Source organism: Nematolebias whitei, chromosome 11, assembly GCF_014905685.2.
Source record: "Nematolebias whitei isolate Nwh7 chromosome 11, NemWhi1, whole genome shotgun sequence".
Classification (NCBI taxonomy): Eukaryota; Metazoa; Chordata; class Actinopteri; order Cyprinodontiformes; family Rivulidae; genus Nematolebias; species Nematolebias whitei.
In genome coordinates this window covers 15,217,163-15,230,090 of record NC_056508.1, presented here as the reverse complement: position 1 = coordinate 15,230,090, position 12,928 = coordinate 15,217,163, and the positions used below count along the sequence as shown (strand labels likewise).

The window sequence follows — 12,928 nt, the reverse complement described above, 5'->3', positions numbered from 1 at the left end:
TGCTAACAGTAACGCGCTGCTAACAGTAACGCGCTGCTAACAGTAACACGCTGCTAACAGGACCGCGCTGCTAACAGTACCGCGCTGCTAACAGTAACGCGCTGCTAACAGTAACATGCTGCTAACAGTAACACGCTGCTAACAGGACCATGTTAACAAGACCAGGAGAACCACGCTACTAACAATAACAGTGTTTTTATAACACTATTTTTATTTTATTGCTTTTTTGGTTAATTGTTATCTGTACTCCATATGTTGTCTGTCTAAAATGGGTCTCTCTTCAAAATGAGTCGACAAACATGGATAAATAAAGGTTAAATAAAATGTTAGTTTACGTCAAACACAACTATAAAGCAAAGATTTACAATCTAAGAGTACAACAGATCTATCACTACTATTGAGCTCTTTGTAAAACAAACAAAATGTTTTGATTTTAAACAAGCTGTACGGGTACCAACAGATGTAGCTGTGTCTGTGACAGTAAAACAAACGTACCTGATTGAGTGTCACAAACTCAGCGTCCAGCCCCACCAGGTCTCCGGCCTGCGGCATCTCACTGACCATGAGGGGGATGAAGGTGGCATGGCTCTTTCTCTGCTTCCGGGCCAGCGAGGCCTCGGTCAGCAGCACGCTGGCATCGATGGGGTTTTTAACTGAAACAAATGATGACGTTCAAGCAAGCTGGATGTTAATCTACAAGCGAACCGTTCTGGTTTAACAGGAAACTCACTGCGGAGGTCGTATTTGGTGTGGTAGTTCCTCTTGGCGTAATAGAGGATGGCTGGCACCTTCCAGCTCACATCGAACTGAGCAGCTTCAGTCTTTGACATAAAATAAAGATTTAACTCAAGCTTAAACACAACGCCTAATTTACCAAACAGTGAAATGTTTACCTTATCAATGGGTTCAATTAGGAAGTCATTGAAGAGGTACCACTGCTGGTGCGTGACGCCCTGAAATTCAAACATGCTTTGAAATGCTGGATTTGACACGAGCTGTTGAAGCTGCTTCTCATCCATCTTACCTCTTTTCTTTGGTGGTAGGTTTCACTCACTTTGATGTGTGCAACCAGGTTACCACCGGTGCGAGCGTCCTGGATGTGGGGCACCGTGACCACCAGGTCATACAGAGAAACCCCCTCAGCTTCTTCAGCAGCACTCAACTAGTCAACAAGTCGTTATGAGTTATTTCAACGTATGAGACTCACAGATGAGGCTAAAGAAAGAGCCTCACCTCCTCTCCCTCGGAGCAGCTGCTGACTTCCAGACCCTGGGTTTTACTGATGGACATCTTCAGAGTGACGGGGATCCAAACGTGGCGCAGATCTTCTGCTCGGGTGTCAAAGGCGAAGCTGTCCACGCTGCAGATCTCCTCCCCACTGAATGAAGAGGTAAACGTAAAATACACTCTGATCCAAATGTTCCTTGTTATAAACGTATCAGTTTAATTCACTTCAGTCTAAATCAGGGTTATTCAACTGGTGACCCAGGGGCCAAATCAGGCCCATGGGTGAGCTCAGTTCAGCCAACAAATGGGTTCATTTTAAATAAAATTAGACTTTAAATCATAAAACAACCTTACTTAATGAGAATAACTGCAGGATGTCCGACCCGAGCTCTGGGCTTTTGGTACCGGTGGCCCCCTGAGCAGTGTGTAACCTGCTCCAAATGATTCGGATCAATCAAATAAAACTGAAGAACTTGAGGTTCTTACTTTAAGCACCACTCTGTGGAGATGGGAGGGGGTTCAGTGGGTTTTGCAGGTTCTGTTGCCTCTTTCTGCATAGCTTTATTAAAAGCATACTGTAAAAAAATAAATAAAAAATAAACACTTAATGTAGAGGATAAACAAAGATGATGTGAATTTATAAATGTATCACAGATATACAGTAGTCCCTCGCTACGTCGCTGTTCGTTTATCGCGGATTCGCTCTATTGCGGTTTTTCAAAATAAGACTGGACATGACACACAATTGGCTGATTGATGGATGAGCCGCACGAACAGCATGGAATTTTTTTTAAAATAAATTATTTTAAAATATTTAGCACCTCCTGCACCTCTGTGCAGTCCTTACTGCAGGATAAACTTCCTGCTGCAGCTGATCATCGTGCTGTAGAGAAGTGGGCGTGGCCAAGAGCGCTTGCAGGTTGCAGGTTGCAGCGGAGGCAGAGAGCTGAAATCATGACATTTTGGGCTCTTTTAGAGCGTTTAGACCAGGGGTGCCCAAACCTTTTCCCTGAGAGGGCCAAATTTAAAATCTATCAGAGGGCTGCAGGCCAAATGCAATAATACATGAAACAGTTTAAGTAAAGTCCATTTATTTATTATAGTTATTTAATCTTCCATCCTGTATAAAGAACATTACAGAACAGGCTGCGCTAGTGGGGGTGGGAGGGTCTGGGGATCCTCCCCCAGAGAATTTTGAATAAAGTAGATGCCATTTCCTGCATTCTGGTGCATTTACAAAAGCTTATTACAGTAGATTAACATGAAACAAAAGATGTAAACTCAGTTATTATTAAAATCTCTCTGACTGCAAAAAGTTCATAATGCAACTCCACTGCAGCTCTGCAGGTAAGGGGCGTTCACTTCTGGACAAATTGAGGTTGCTGATCGGTCAGTTGCTGACATGCCTACTGGACTGATTGACAGCTGGCAGGACTTTTGCAAAAAAAAATTAAAAAATCATAGATTTTACTGGCCCGTTTGAGACTGTTCAATATTTTGGTGAATCTAAGGTTTGAGAACTGAGCTTCTTTACAAAATCCTAATGATGGTTTCTTAATTTCCCAGGGGTGCTTTGTTAAAATTTAGGGGTGCTTGAGCACCCCCTAAGAGGCTAAAATCACCACTGAAACCAGTTCATATTTATAATTTAGTTTTTAGTGCAGGATCATTTCTTACTCTTATGCCTCATGAACAGGTCTGTGCATGAGGTGCAAAATACAGTAACGATCTGAAGAAATTAATTCACGTCTATCTTGGAGAATGGGTCCTTCAGAGCATCCCTCATTGGTCATTTCGGTTAGACTTCTGGTCACATGATCACAGAGTGGGTGCAGTTATGATTGGAAATTTTAAACCCTGAGTGAGAGGTTTGGTACATGTGATGACCCGAGGCAATCACTCTGTGAGTCACAAAAACCGGCCCCCAGGATGGGTGCGTGCTGGGCAGCCATGAGTGCCCTGCTCTGTCGAAGGAAAATGTTATTCAGTGGAAAGAAGCTACCAGGGATGGCAGGAATTCTGTTAAAATAGAATATAAATTATTAAACTTATTACAAAAATACACAAATTAGCTACGCTACTGTGTAATCTGTGGCGTGCCATTATGGTAGTCAGGCCGACTAACATTAAAGTCAATGGGTGGAATCAACGAGTGCAAACACATCGATTCTTCAAAGGAAATTTTACTATAGTAATGAGGACAGCTGGGCGGGCCAACTTTGGCCCGCGGACTTCACTTTGGGCACCCCTGGTTTAGAGTTTAGAAACATTGTTTAGAATATTGCAAGAGTGTAATAAAATAAACCGCTTACTACTTGTACTACTATTCCTACTTGGCGGTTTTTCACTTATCGCGGGTCTTCAGGGTACGGAGCCCCCGCGATAAACGAGGGACTACTGTACCATAAAAACTAATCGTGTGTCACCTCTGCTTGAACTTTCCAGAATTCAGCCTCTTTGGCGCTGTTCACCTCACAGTTTATGACCAGAACATCTGGCAGGCACCGGATGTTCCGTGTTTGCACCTACAGGGCAGAATAAAAACGCTGTAATCCAGATGACGGAAGCATAAATTAGGATGGTGTCGTGTTCGAAGCCGACGTCTGACTCACTGTGGGCTGATACTTCTCACAGTTCTCACACCACGCCTGAGTGCTCTGCTCCAAGCAGATGCTCTTCTTCAGGATCTCAGCAAAGTCAAACGCTTTCATGCTTTTTTCTAAAGAGTCAAAATTATAAGCACATCGTCAGCCGATGTTTCTCTGCTCGTCGTCAGTTTGGGTTTTAGAGGCGACTCACCCTGAGAGCTCTGCTCAGGATAATGCATGGTGAAGAGCAACGTGAGGGAGGATCGCACCGTTTCCTTGCCGCAGCGGCACAAACTGCTGTTCTCCACTTCACAACCGAACAGCTTCCCGACGGCCGACTCGCTGGAGGAGCCCAGAGAGCTGCCACATGAACAAGAGCACAAACAAACCTTTCACTTCACTTCCATCTGAGTTGCACACTCTGCTGAAATGTTTGCAGGAGCTCCTCTGACCTGCTGCTGGCCCCCCTGTAGGCCTGCGGACCCTCCTGCTCCTGCGTCTCCTGGTGGAGCTGCGTGAGGATGAAGCGATTCCAGCTCTGGATTAAGCGGCCGAGTTTGGCCTTCCCCGTTTGTTCGTCGGAGTCTGCGAGGATCAGACCCAGAGCCGAAGCTTCAGGGATGGTGCGAAACGCTCGGAGGAAGTTACTGGCCTGAACGAGGGGGAGGAGTTTCAACTGGTCCGTTAGTTTCTTTATACCATCATACGATAGGAAGACACAGGAGAAAGACAATAATCTACCTGACACGGATCTCCTCGAGATAAATCCAACATGCGGAAGAGGAAGCCGAGCTCACAGGCCAAACAAAACTCCTTCTGGCACAAATGATTCTGCACGAGACATCGGATGGGCTCCAGGAAATACAACACCTGACGTGCCGAAACAAATCACGTCAATAATTTAGAACGTTTCATAGTAAAGTCTGAAGAGAGGCTACGGATCTTCACCTGGATCATGCAGTTACAGTAGGCATTGGGGATGTGCGGCTCCAGACCAGCAAACAAAGTTTTGTTGTAATGTTTGAAGTCGAAGTCCTCAAGTCCAAGTTTGGAGTACTTAATGGTGACCTGTAGCAGCAGAAAGACAGCGTCATCAGATATTTAAACAAAAATCACTGTTCTGCAGTCAGACTGAACATACTAATGATCTGCTGCGAAAAATCCTAGATAAATGAATCTATTCTAACCTTTCTGTACTTTTTGGCGACCATGCAGAGGTGCGGCTCTATTTCACGACCAATAGGAGACTCGGGGACCTGGCTGTAATTGTCATAATCAAGCTCCACATCTTTAATTTTATAAGGAACCTAAAAAACAATACACAAACAGAGTTTAGAAAACACTCCATGAAAACGATTACCGTAATTTCCAGACTATTGAGCGCACCTGAATGTAAGCCGTGCCCACTACATTTTAAAAAAAGTACATATAGGCCGCAGATGTCCACGATGTAACATGAAATATTTACACAAAGATTTTGAGGGTGTGTGCATGAAGCGCAAAATAACTGATCTGAAGAATTTAGTGTGTTGATTTAAGGTAATTCGAAGTTTCATTGGTCCACTGTGACCCGTTTGGTAATTTCACTGGTCAGATTTTTTTTATATTTATTTATACAAGTAGTCTCACTGAGTCACGAGGACCCAACCCCCAAGAGAGACGTGTATTGGACAGCTATGTGAGTGCCCGAGTGTGACGAAGCTAAATGTTTTTGGTGGCATGAAGCTCGTTAGCACGTCAAAAAAAAATAAAAAATCCACAAATTAGCCACAGCATTGTATAAACCGCAGAGTTCAATGCCTGTGAAAAAAGTAGCAGCTTATAGTCTGGAAATGACGGTAATCTGCACACATCAATTCATTTTAAAACATTCCAAAGAAATAAAATTGTGACCAACATGTATAAAGCTGGAAAAATGTTAAGACTAGTTAAAATGAAGTCTTGCCTGGTTTCGAGGGCGTGTTCGAGGGTTTGGTGCGTAGCCAATAAAGCCGACAGTTTTCATCGTACGAAGAATCTCTGGGTCCACAGGAGGAGCACGCCTTGATCAAATAACGCCGTACATTAAGGTGCCACTTGGGTTTAAAATGAGTTTTAGACAACCAACAGCCAAAACGCTTTAATCAAAGAAATTTTTAAAATAACAATAATAATAAACTATGATCTCCATATTGTTTACATGAAAAAGAAAGGAAAAATAAATAAATATATTTCTATATATCTCTCTCTCTATATCTATCTATCTATCTATCATATATATATATATATATATATATATATATATATATATAGGAATATATATATATTATCATTTAAATCGTTAAACTAATCAGCTATTACGACGCTCTTTTTTTTTTTAAGTACAGTTTTCTGTTTGGTTCCTTCACATAAATTCACAGAACCAGTCAAATGATTAGTTTCAGATGTTCCATTATTTTCAACAGACCAATTAAAAAAAGCAACGATGCTTCTTTTTTCTGTCTGTTCTTTCCCACTTCCCTTGAGCTTCTGTAGCATTCAGTCCCAAACCTCTCCTTCCTGTTGGTTGGTGTGACAACTTCATACCAAACAAGTGATAAATGCTCTTCCTGGACTACAGTTCGGCTTTCAATACCATCAGCCCGGGAAAACTGATAGAGAAGCTGACAGACCTCTGTGTCCTGACTCCCACCTGCAACTGGATCCTGGACTTCCTCACAGATAGACCACAGGTGGGGAGGATGGGAGGGCGGGTGTCTGCTGATCATGGAAAAGTTCTAGAATTGTGCCGCTTGGAGTGGCTGCATGTTGGAGTAGCTCTGTTACATTCATTTTGAGATATTGCTTTTGAAAACTTTAACGCCTCTATTTTCTGGATGTAAATCACTTTTTTCAGATGATTCTTTCTTCTGGTATCAGTTGCTGTGCAGCTGGAAGGATTTTTGCAGAAACCTTTTTACTTTTGGGCATTTGTTATGATGCGTAACCATGACAACAAGGTGTTTTTAACAACCAGGAGCAACTGATTAACATCTCAAAAGCTCAAATACCTCAACTACAGTCCCAAATCTCAAATGAGTTGAAAAGGAGGCGCCGTGGATCATTTCTCGTCAACCTGGTAGCGGTGCTCGAGTATCTGATCGCCGAAATCCTGGACCTGGTGGAAAACTCGGTTCGTGACAATGAGAGGACCGGGATCATCCCCCGGCACCTTCAGCTCTCTGTCCGTGGTGACGAGGAGCTCGGCTCACTACTGGGAGGAGTGACCATCACTCAGGGAGGAATTCTGCTCGGCATTCGGGCAGTCCTGCTGCCCAGGAGGATTGAGAGGCCTGCCGGATCCGACAGCCAGCTGGATCCGGGTGGACGGCTTGGTATCTGTGGCCAAATTTTTCTGATTCGCTGCAGGAGATCCTTCCTGTCCACAGCTATCAGTATCTATAGCTCTTGAATGGAACCAGGATGATGAGCTACGACAACACTTAATTTCCCTCTGGGATTAATAAAGTATTTTTGAATTGAATTGAACTCGCAGTCAGCCCAGGAGCCTCGCAGGGCTATTGTCTCAGCCCTAAATGCTTTACCCTGTACACTTATGGCTGTGTCTCCACCCAGCACAACACCATCGTTTTTAAATATGCTGACAACACCACTATACTGGGGCTCATCTAGGAGGGGAACAAGTCAGGATGCAGGACTCGGGTAACAACATTATAAGCTATGGAGAGAAGAACGACCTCATCCTCAACACAAAAAAGACCAAATAAATCATATTGGACTTCAGGAAGAACCCTCCCCCATTGCAGCCTTTCATCATTAAAGGGACTGAGGTAGGGAGGGCTGACAGCCATAGATTCTTGGGACTGCAGGTTACATTGGACCTGAGCTGGTCTCTCAACACCACAGCCACAGTGAAAAAAGCCCAGCAAAGGTTTTACTTCATTAGGCTGCTCAGGAAAGCTGGTTTGAACCAGCGCCCTCTCACCCAGGCCTATAGAGGAATGACAGAGTATCTTAACTGCAGGCATCACCGTCTGGTACAGGAACACCACACAAGCAGAAAGGAAGGCACTGCAAAGAGCCATAAAAACTGCGGTGTGGATCATAGGGACAAAATTTCCTTCATGGACTCGATGTTTGTACAGCACTGTCAAAGAAGAGCAGCAGGAATCCTCAAGGACTCACTCTGTCCCACTCTCTCTCTTATCAGACACAAAAAATGTTCATCTAACCTGAGAAACAGTAGAGCAGAGAGCATCATCGCCCACAGCACAAGTTTTTAACAGTTTTTACCCTGCCAGTCAGACTGGTGACAAAACAAAACCACTGATCAGGTGCAATAATAACCCCACACTACCTACAGTGCCTTGCGAAAGTATTCTGCCCCCTTGAACCTTTTGCCACATTTCAGGCTTCAAACATAAAGATATAAAATTTTTATTTTTTATGAAGAAACGACAACAAGTGGGACACAATGGGGCCAAATACAGGACCATTCTGGAAGAAAACCTGTTTGAGTCTGCAAGAGACCTGAGACTGGGACGGAGATTTATCTTCCAACAAGACAATGATCCAAAACATGAAGCCAAATCTACAATGGAATGGGTCACAAATAAACATATCCAGGTGTTGGAATGGCCAAATCAAAGTCCAGACCTGAATCCAATCGAGAATCTGTGGAAAGAGCTCAAGACTGCTGTTCACAAACGCTCTCCATCCAACCTCACTGAGCTCGAGCTGTTTTGCAAAGAAGAATGGGCAAGAATTTCAGTCTCTCCATGTTCAACATTGATAGAGACAAACCCCAAGAGACTTGCAGCTGGAACTGCAGCAAAAGGCGGCGCTACAAAGTATTAACGCAAGGGGGCCGAATAATATTGCACGCCCCACTTTTCAGTTTTTTATTTGTTAAAAAAGTTTGACACATCCAATGAATTTCATTCCACTTCACGATTGTGTCCCACTTGTTGTTGATTCTTCACAAAAAATTAAAATTTTATATATTTATGTTTGAAGCCTGAAATGTGGCAAAAGGTTGAAAAGTTCAAGGGGGCTGAATACTTTCACAAGGCACTGTAACGTCACTGGTCATGTGACATGGTTTACTTTCTGTACAGTGTGGATATAAACCACTTTGTTCTCATTTTTGTTTTCTTTAGTGTTTCAGTGTTTTGAATTTGACAGAGCTCTGCACAAGAATTACAATGTGTCTGGATTGTTGGTCTGTGAAAACATGGCAAATAAAGAACTTTGAACTTTAATTGTATATTTTTATATACATTTCCTAAAAAGTAAAATTCACCAACCGCACATTTTTAGAACATTCTTTTTTTAAAGAGCACCTCCAGCAGCCGAACTTCTTATGGGGAGCTCAGCTGAGACAAACCATAGTTCCTGTCATCAACCTGTCCTACCTGGGGCTAGGTGTCACCAGAGCGGTCGGCCAGTCCGACAGCAGCGGCTCGGCGCTCGTCAGCGGCATGGGGACGAGAGAAAGCGGCAGAAAGTCGTGGTTCCAGTCCAGCTGAGGCAGCGTGTCAACGAGGCAGGGCAGAGCGAACTCCGTCTCTCGAGAGTAGTCATTGAAAGAGACCTCGGGAACATCTGCCCACAGGTGCACACAGCCCCCCGAATCCCCAAAGGCCAAGGCTTGCTTGCTGGCCGACACGTCGAAACTCATGAGCAGCTGGCCCACGGTGTTGACGTGGAAAATATCTGCCACGTTGGCCAGACCAGTGGGCTCACAGAACTGACACTGACCTGGAGAATTAAAACAATGGATAGATTCAAGACAAATTCTCTTTAAGCATACACAACTATGATAACAATGGCTCCTAAACAACGATACAATGACGTACATACACAACGGCCATTTTAATACGTCCACCTGTTCAACTGCTTGACAATACAATCAGCCAATCACATGGCAGCAAATTAGTTCCTTTAGGTATGTAGACGTGTTGAAGATGACTTGTTGAGTTCAAACCGAGCAACAGAAAGTGGAAGAACGGGGATTTAAGTGACTTTGATCGTGGTGTGGTGGTTGGAGCCAAATGAACTGGTCTGCAGATCTACTGAATGGTCTGAAAAAGAAAATATCCAGAAAGTTGCTTGTGTGGCCCCGAATCCCTTGTTGATGTCAGAGGAGAGTGGGCAGACTGGTTTGAGATGACAGAATGGCAACAGTAGCTCAAATAACCACTGGTTACAAACCAGTGTCTGCAGAAACCACCTCTGAACACATAACACGCTCAGCCTGAAGCAGACGGACTACAGCAGCAGAAGACCACAACAAGTACCTCTCCTGTCAGCTCAGAACAAGAAACAGAAGCTACAGTTTCCACAAACTTATCAACACTGGACAAGAAGAGTTTGGAAAAACACTGACAGCTCTGATGAGTCTCCATTCACTGAACTCCACAGATCGTAATTTAATTCATCACCTGGGAAAGCTGGATCGGGAGATTTGCAATAGAATAGTGCTGCTGACAAAACTGAAGCAACTGTGTGATGCCAACATGTCGATATGGACCAAATATTCCCAACACAGTGAATCTATGCCACAAAGAATTAAACCAGCTCTGAAGGCAAAAATAGGTCCAGCCCAGCATCCAGAAGGTGTACAGTATAAAGTGGCTGGTGAGTATATTTGCTGTTCCACGATTGTACGATCATCGTTTCAGAAGACAAACGCATGAGCTACAATCACATATTAAAGCCTGAACCTACAAACTGACCCACGATATTGTTAATGACCCGAGTTTCCTGCTGAAATACCTGTCTGTGAGATGATCACAAGGCGTGATGTGTAGGTAGGAATAAAGCGCAGGAAGAGGGGATCCACGTGCACTTGAAGTGGGGTTACAGCTCGCATCATGCGGAGGTCGTACACCATCAGGAAACGATCGCACGCCATCCCGTTCAGTCCACGGCTTGAAAACCCGCACGCAGCAAGAAGGTTCCCGTGAACGTCGAAGTCCGAGAGGCTGCCAGAGAACGCATCAAACTCATGCTCCATCTTGAAAGTGCGCAGGTCACGGAGGGTTATCTGTCATGACAGACGGGGACCATGAGAAACGAACAAAACTGAAACAGTTCTTCACAAATGGCATAACTGCGTCTTCCTCACCTTGCCAGAAGTGTGCCCACAGAAGAAGAAACGATTGGTTTGGCGCATTATTGCCACTCCAGGTACCTCAACTGTGAACTGTCAAATAAATGACCATAAACAGCCAGATGTTTACTTTAAAATACGTTTTATGTCTTAAGTATTAAAGCAAACTGGCCACATACAGTACAACTCTGAGGTTCACCTTTTGAGTTTCTTGAACCGTATTCAAGTCCACTTCCACCACATAGTTTTGTAATCCACCCATGAGCAACATGTTGTTGTCAGCCATGAAAAGACTGTGCATATCAGCTCCTTCCTCCATCCTGGAAAGCAGACATGTCAAAACCGCAGGTTCTCTGATTTATATTAGCTTAAGAGACATTTGCTCCAGTTTATATTTTGCATCGCTTACGGATAATCAAACATAACGAGGCCCCCGCGAGTGTAGCACTTCAGGTTGCCTTTGGAAAGAAACAACACCCCTGTTTCTAGACTTTGAATGTGTCGGATGTCATCTGTTGAATGCACTTGGAAAGAAGAATAGCGACCCATTGTAGGTCCGAAGTATGAGGTTGCATGACCCTGGGGGTATAAACAAGAAGTCAGAACGACACAGCCACAACCATCATTCTGTATAATCCAGGGGTTCCCAACTGTTGTCCTTGAGGAACACCATCATGCATGTTTTACTCGTTTTACCCTGCTTTAACACACCAGATTTGAATGAATGGGTGATTAACAGGCTTCTGCAGAACTTGAGGAAGTAATTAAACCACTGAATCAGGTGTGCTGGAACAGGAGAAAACTGAAACATGCAGGATGGTGTTCCTCAAGGACCAGAGTTGAGGCTCTTACTCTGTGGTTCCCCATCCAGAGCATCTCCTCCTGGAGGTCAAAATGGACTGCAGTGACTGGGATGCCAACTTCTGACACCACGCTGTGGAGCTCTGAAAACATGCCCTCCATCAGGTGCACGGGCTCCGGTACCGTCCCCGCCAGCCCCTCCGGGTCAAGCTCCACAGCCTGCAGTAAGTTCGGGTTCAGGTGCGGGTCCAAGGAGGGTTCCAGTCCTGCATCCATAGTCCCGTGAAGACTGGCCGAGTACTCACCCATCCCAGCGTCGAGACCGTCAAAGTTCATTATGGAAGCAGCTACCGCTACCTTCAGACAAACACTTTAACTACGAACAGTCAAGCTACTATCGGCTAATTTAGCTAAAGTTAGCATCGTAAAAAGCGCCCAGCTTTCGGTATTTACACCAAATACAATCATAATACTGAAAAACGCTGGACGTTTCAATAAAACATAACGAAATGTATTTGTAAAGAAATACTTAAAGCATTTTCCAACCTAACGTTTTAACGTCCATGCTAACAACAATAACACAAAAAGCGTTTCCGGAGGAAACCAAGATGCGTTCAATAACGACGGAATTTTAAGGCTCGTCTTCGTTTTGACTGTAGCGTTTTTGGACACTGGACAATATTAAAGGCGAGTGCAAGACGCAGATGAGAAGAAAAGAGGAAATTGTCTTTTATTATTATTATTGTTATTATTACTTTGAAAGAGTCGTGTTTAAGTTCGTTCCATTTTGGTAGAATTCGAACCTAGATGTTCTACCAAAGCCGTCAACGAACGGGACAAGCTCCTACTTCTGTAGGGTCCTGAAGGCAACACCACTTTCCAGTAGGTTTGTGACAGAGACGGAATCAATCGATTAAGACAAATGAAAAGACCAGATTCTTGTAAAGAGAGTTGGGGGTGTAGTAGTTTTTTATTTTTATTTATTTATTTATTTTATTTTTATGAATAACTAAAAACTATGCAGACCTATGTATTTTTTTATTGTGGAAAAAAACAAGTATAGAAATAAAGCATAAAGTAAAAGTGTGCTTTTTTTTTTTAAACTTCTTACTTAATACTTCCAGTATTCACATAATTGCAAAAGAAATGACATGAAAACTGCTAAAACTATTCCTTTTTTGTTGTTTGTATAACAATAAATAAAATTCAGTTTTATGTT

General features: G+C 43.6%; 1 protein-coding gene across 1 annotated transcript in view; it reads right to left on the bottom strand.

Moving 5' to 3' along the window:
• The window catches only part of pan2 (poly(A) specific ribonuclease subunit PAN2), a 15,849-nt gene extending 3,804 nt beyond the window's left edge, over nt 1-12,045 (bottom strand). The window contains exons 1-20 of the mRNA XM_037684690.1: nt 11,761-12,045; nt 11,318-11,487; nt 11,108-11,228; nt 10,924-11,001; nt 10,572-10,842; nt 9,209-9,554; nt 5,761-5,857; nt 5,003-5,122; nt 4,764-4,883; nt 4,557-4,685; nt 4,268-4,467; nt 4,027-4,175; nt 3,840-3,946; nt 3,654-3,752; nt 1,714-1,802; nt 1,234-1,378; nt 1,025-1,162; nt 894-953; nt 731-821; nt 496-653 (exon numbers count right to left, since the gene is read on the bottom strand). Of these exons, the coding sequence (XP_037540618.1) occupies nt 496-653; nt 731-821; nt 894-953; nt 1,025-1,162; nt 1,234-1,378; nt 1,714-1,802; nt 3,654-3,752; nt 3,840-3,946; nt 4,027-4,175; nt 4,268-4,467; nt 4,557-4,685; nt 4,764-4,883; nt 5,003-5,122; nt 5,761-5,857; nt 9,209-9,554; nt 10,572-10,842; nt 10,924-11,001; nt 11,108-11,228; nt 11,318-11,487; nt 11,761-12,045 (2,973 nt within the window). The remainder of the gene's footprint in view (nt 1-495; nt 654-730; nt 822-893; nt 954-1,024; nt 1,163-1,233; nt 1,379-1,713; nt 1,803-3,653; nt 3,753-3,839; nt 3,947-4,026; nt 4,176-4,267; nt 4,468-4,556; nt 4,686-4,763; nt 4,884-5,002; nt 5,123-5,760; nt 5,858-9,208; nt 9,555-10,571; nt 10,843-10,923; nt 11,002-11,107; nt 11,229-11,317; nt 11,488-11,760) is intronic.
• Between the last annotated feature and the right edge of the window lie 883 nt (nt 12,046-12,928).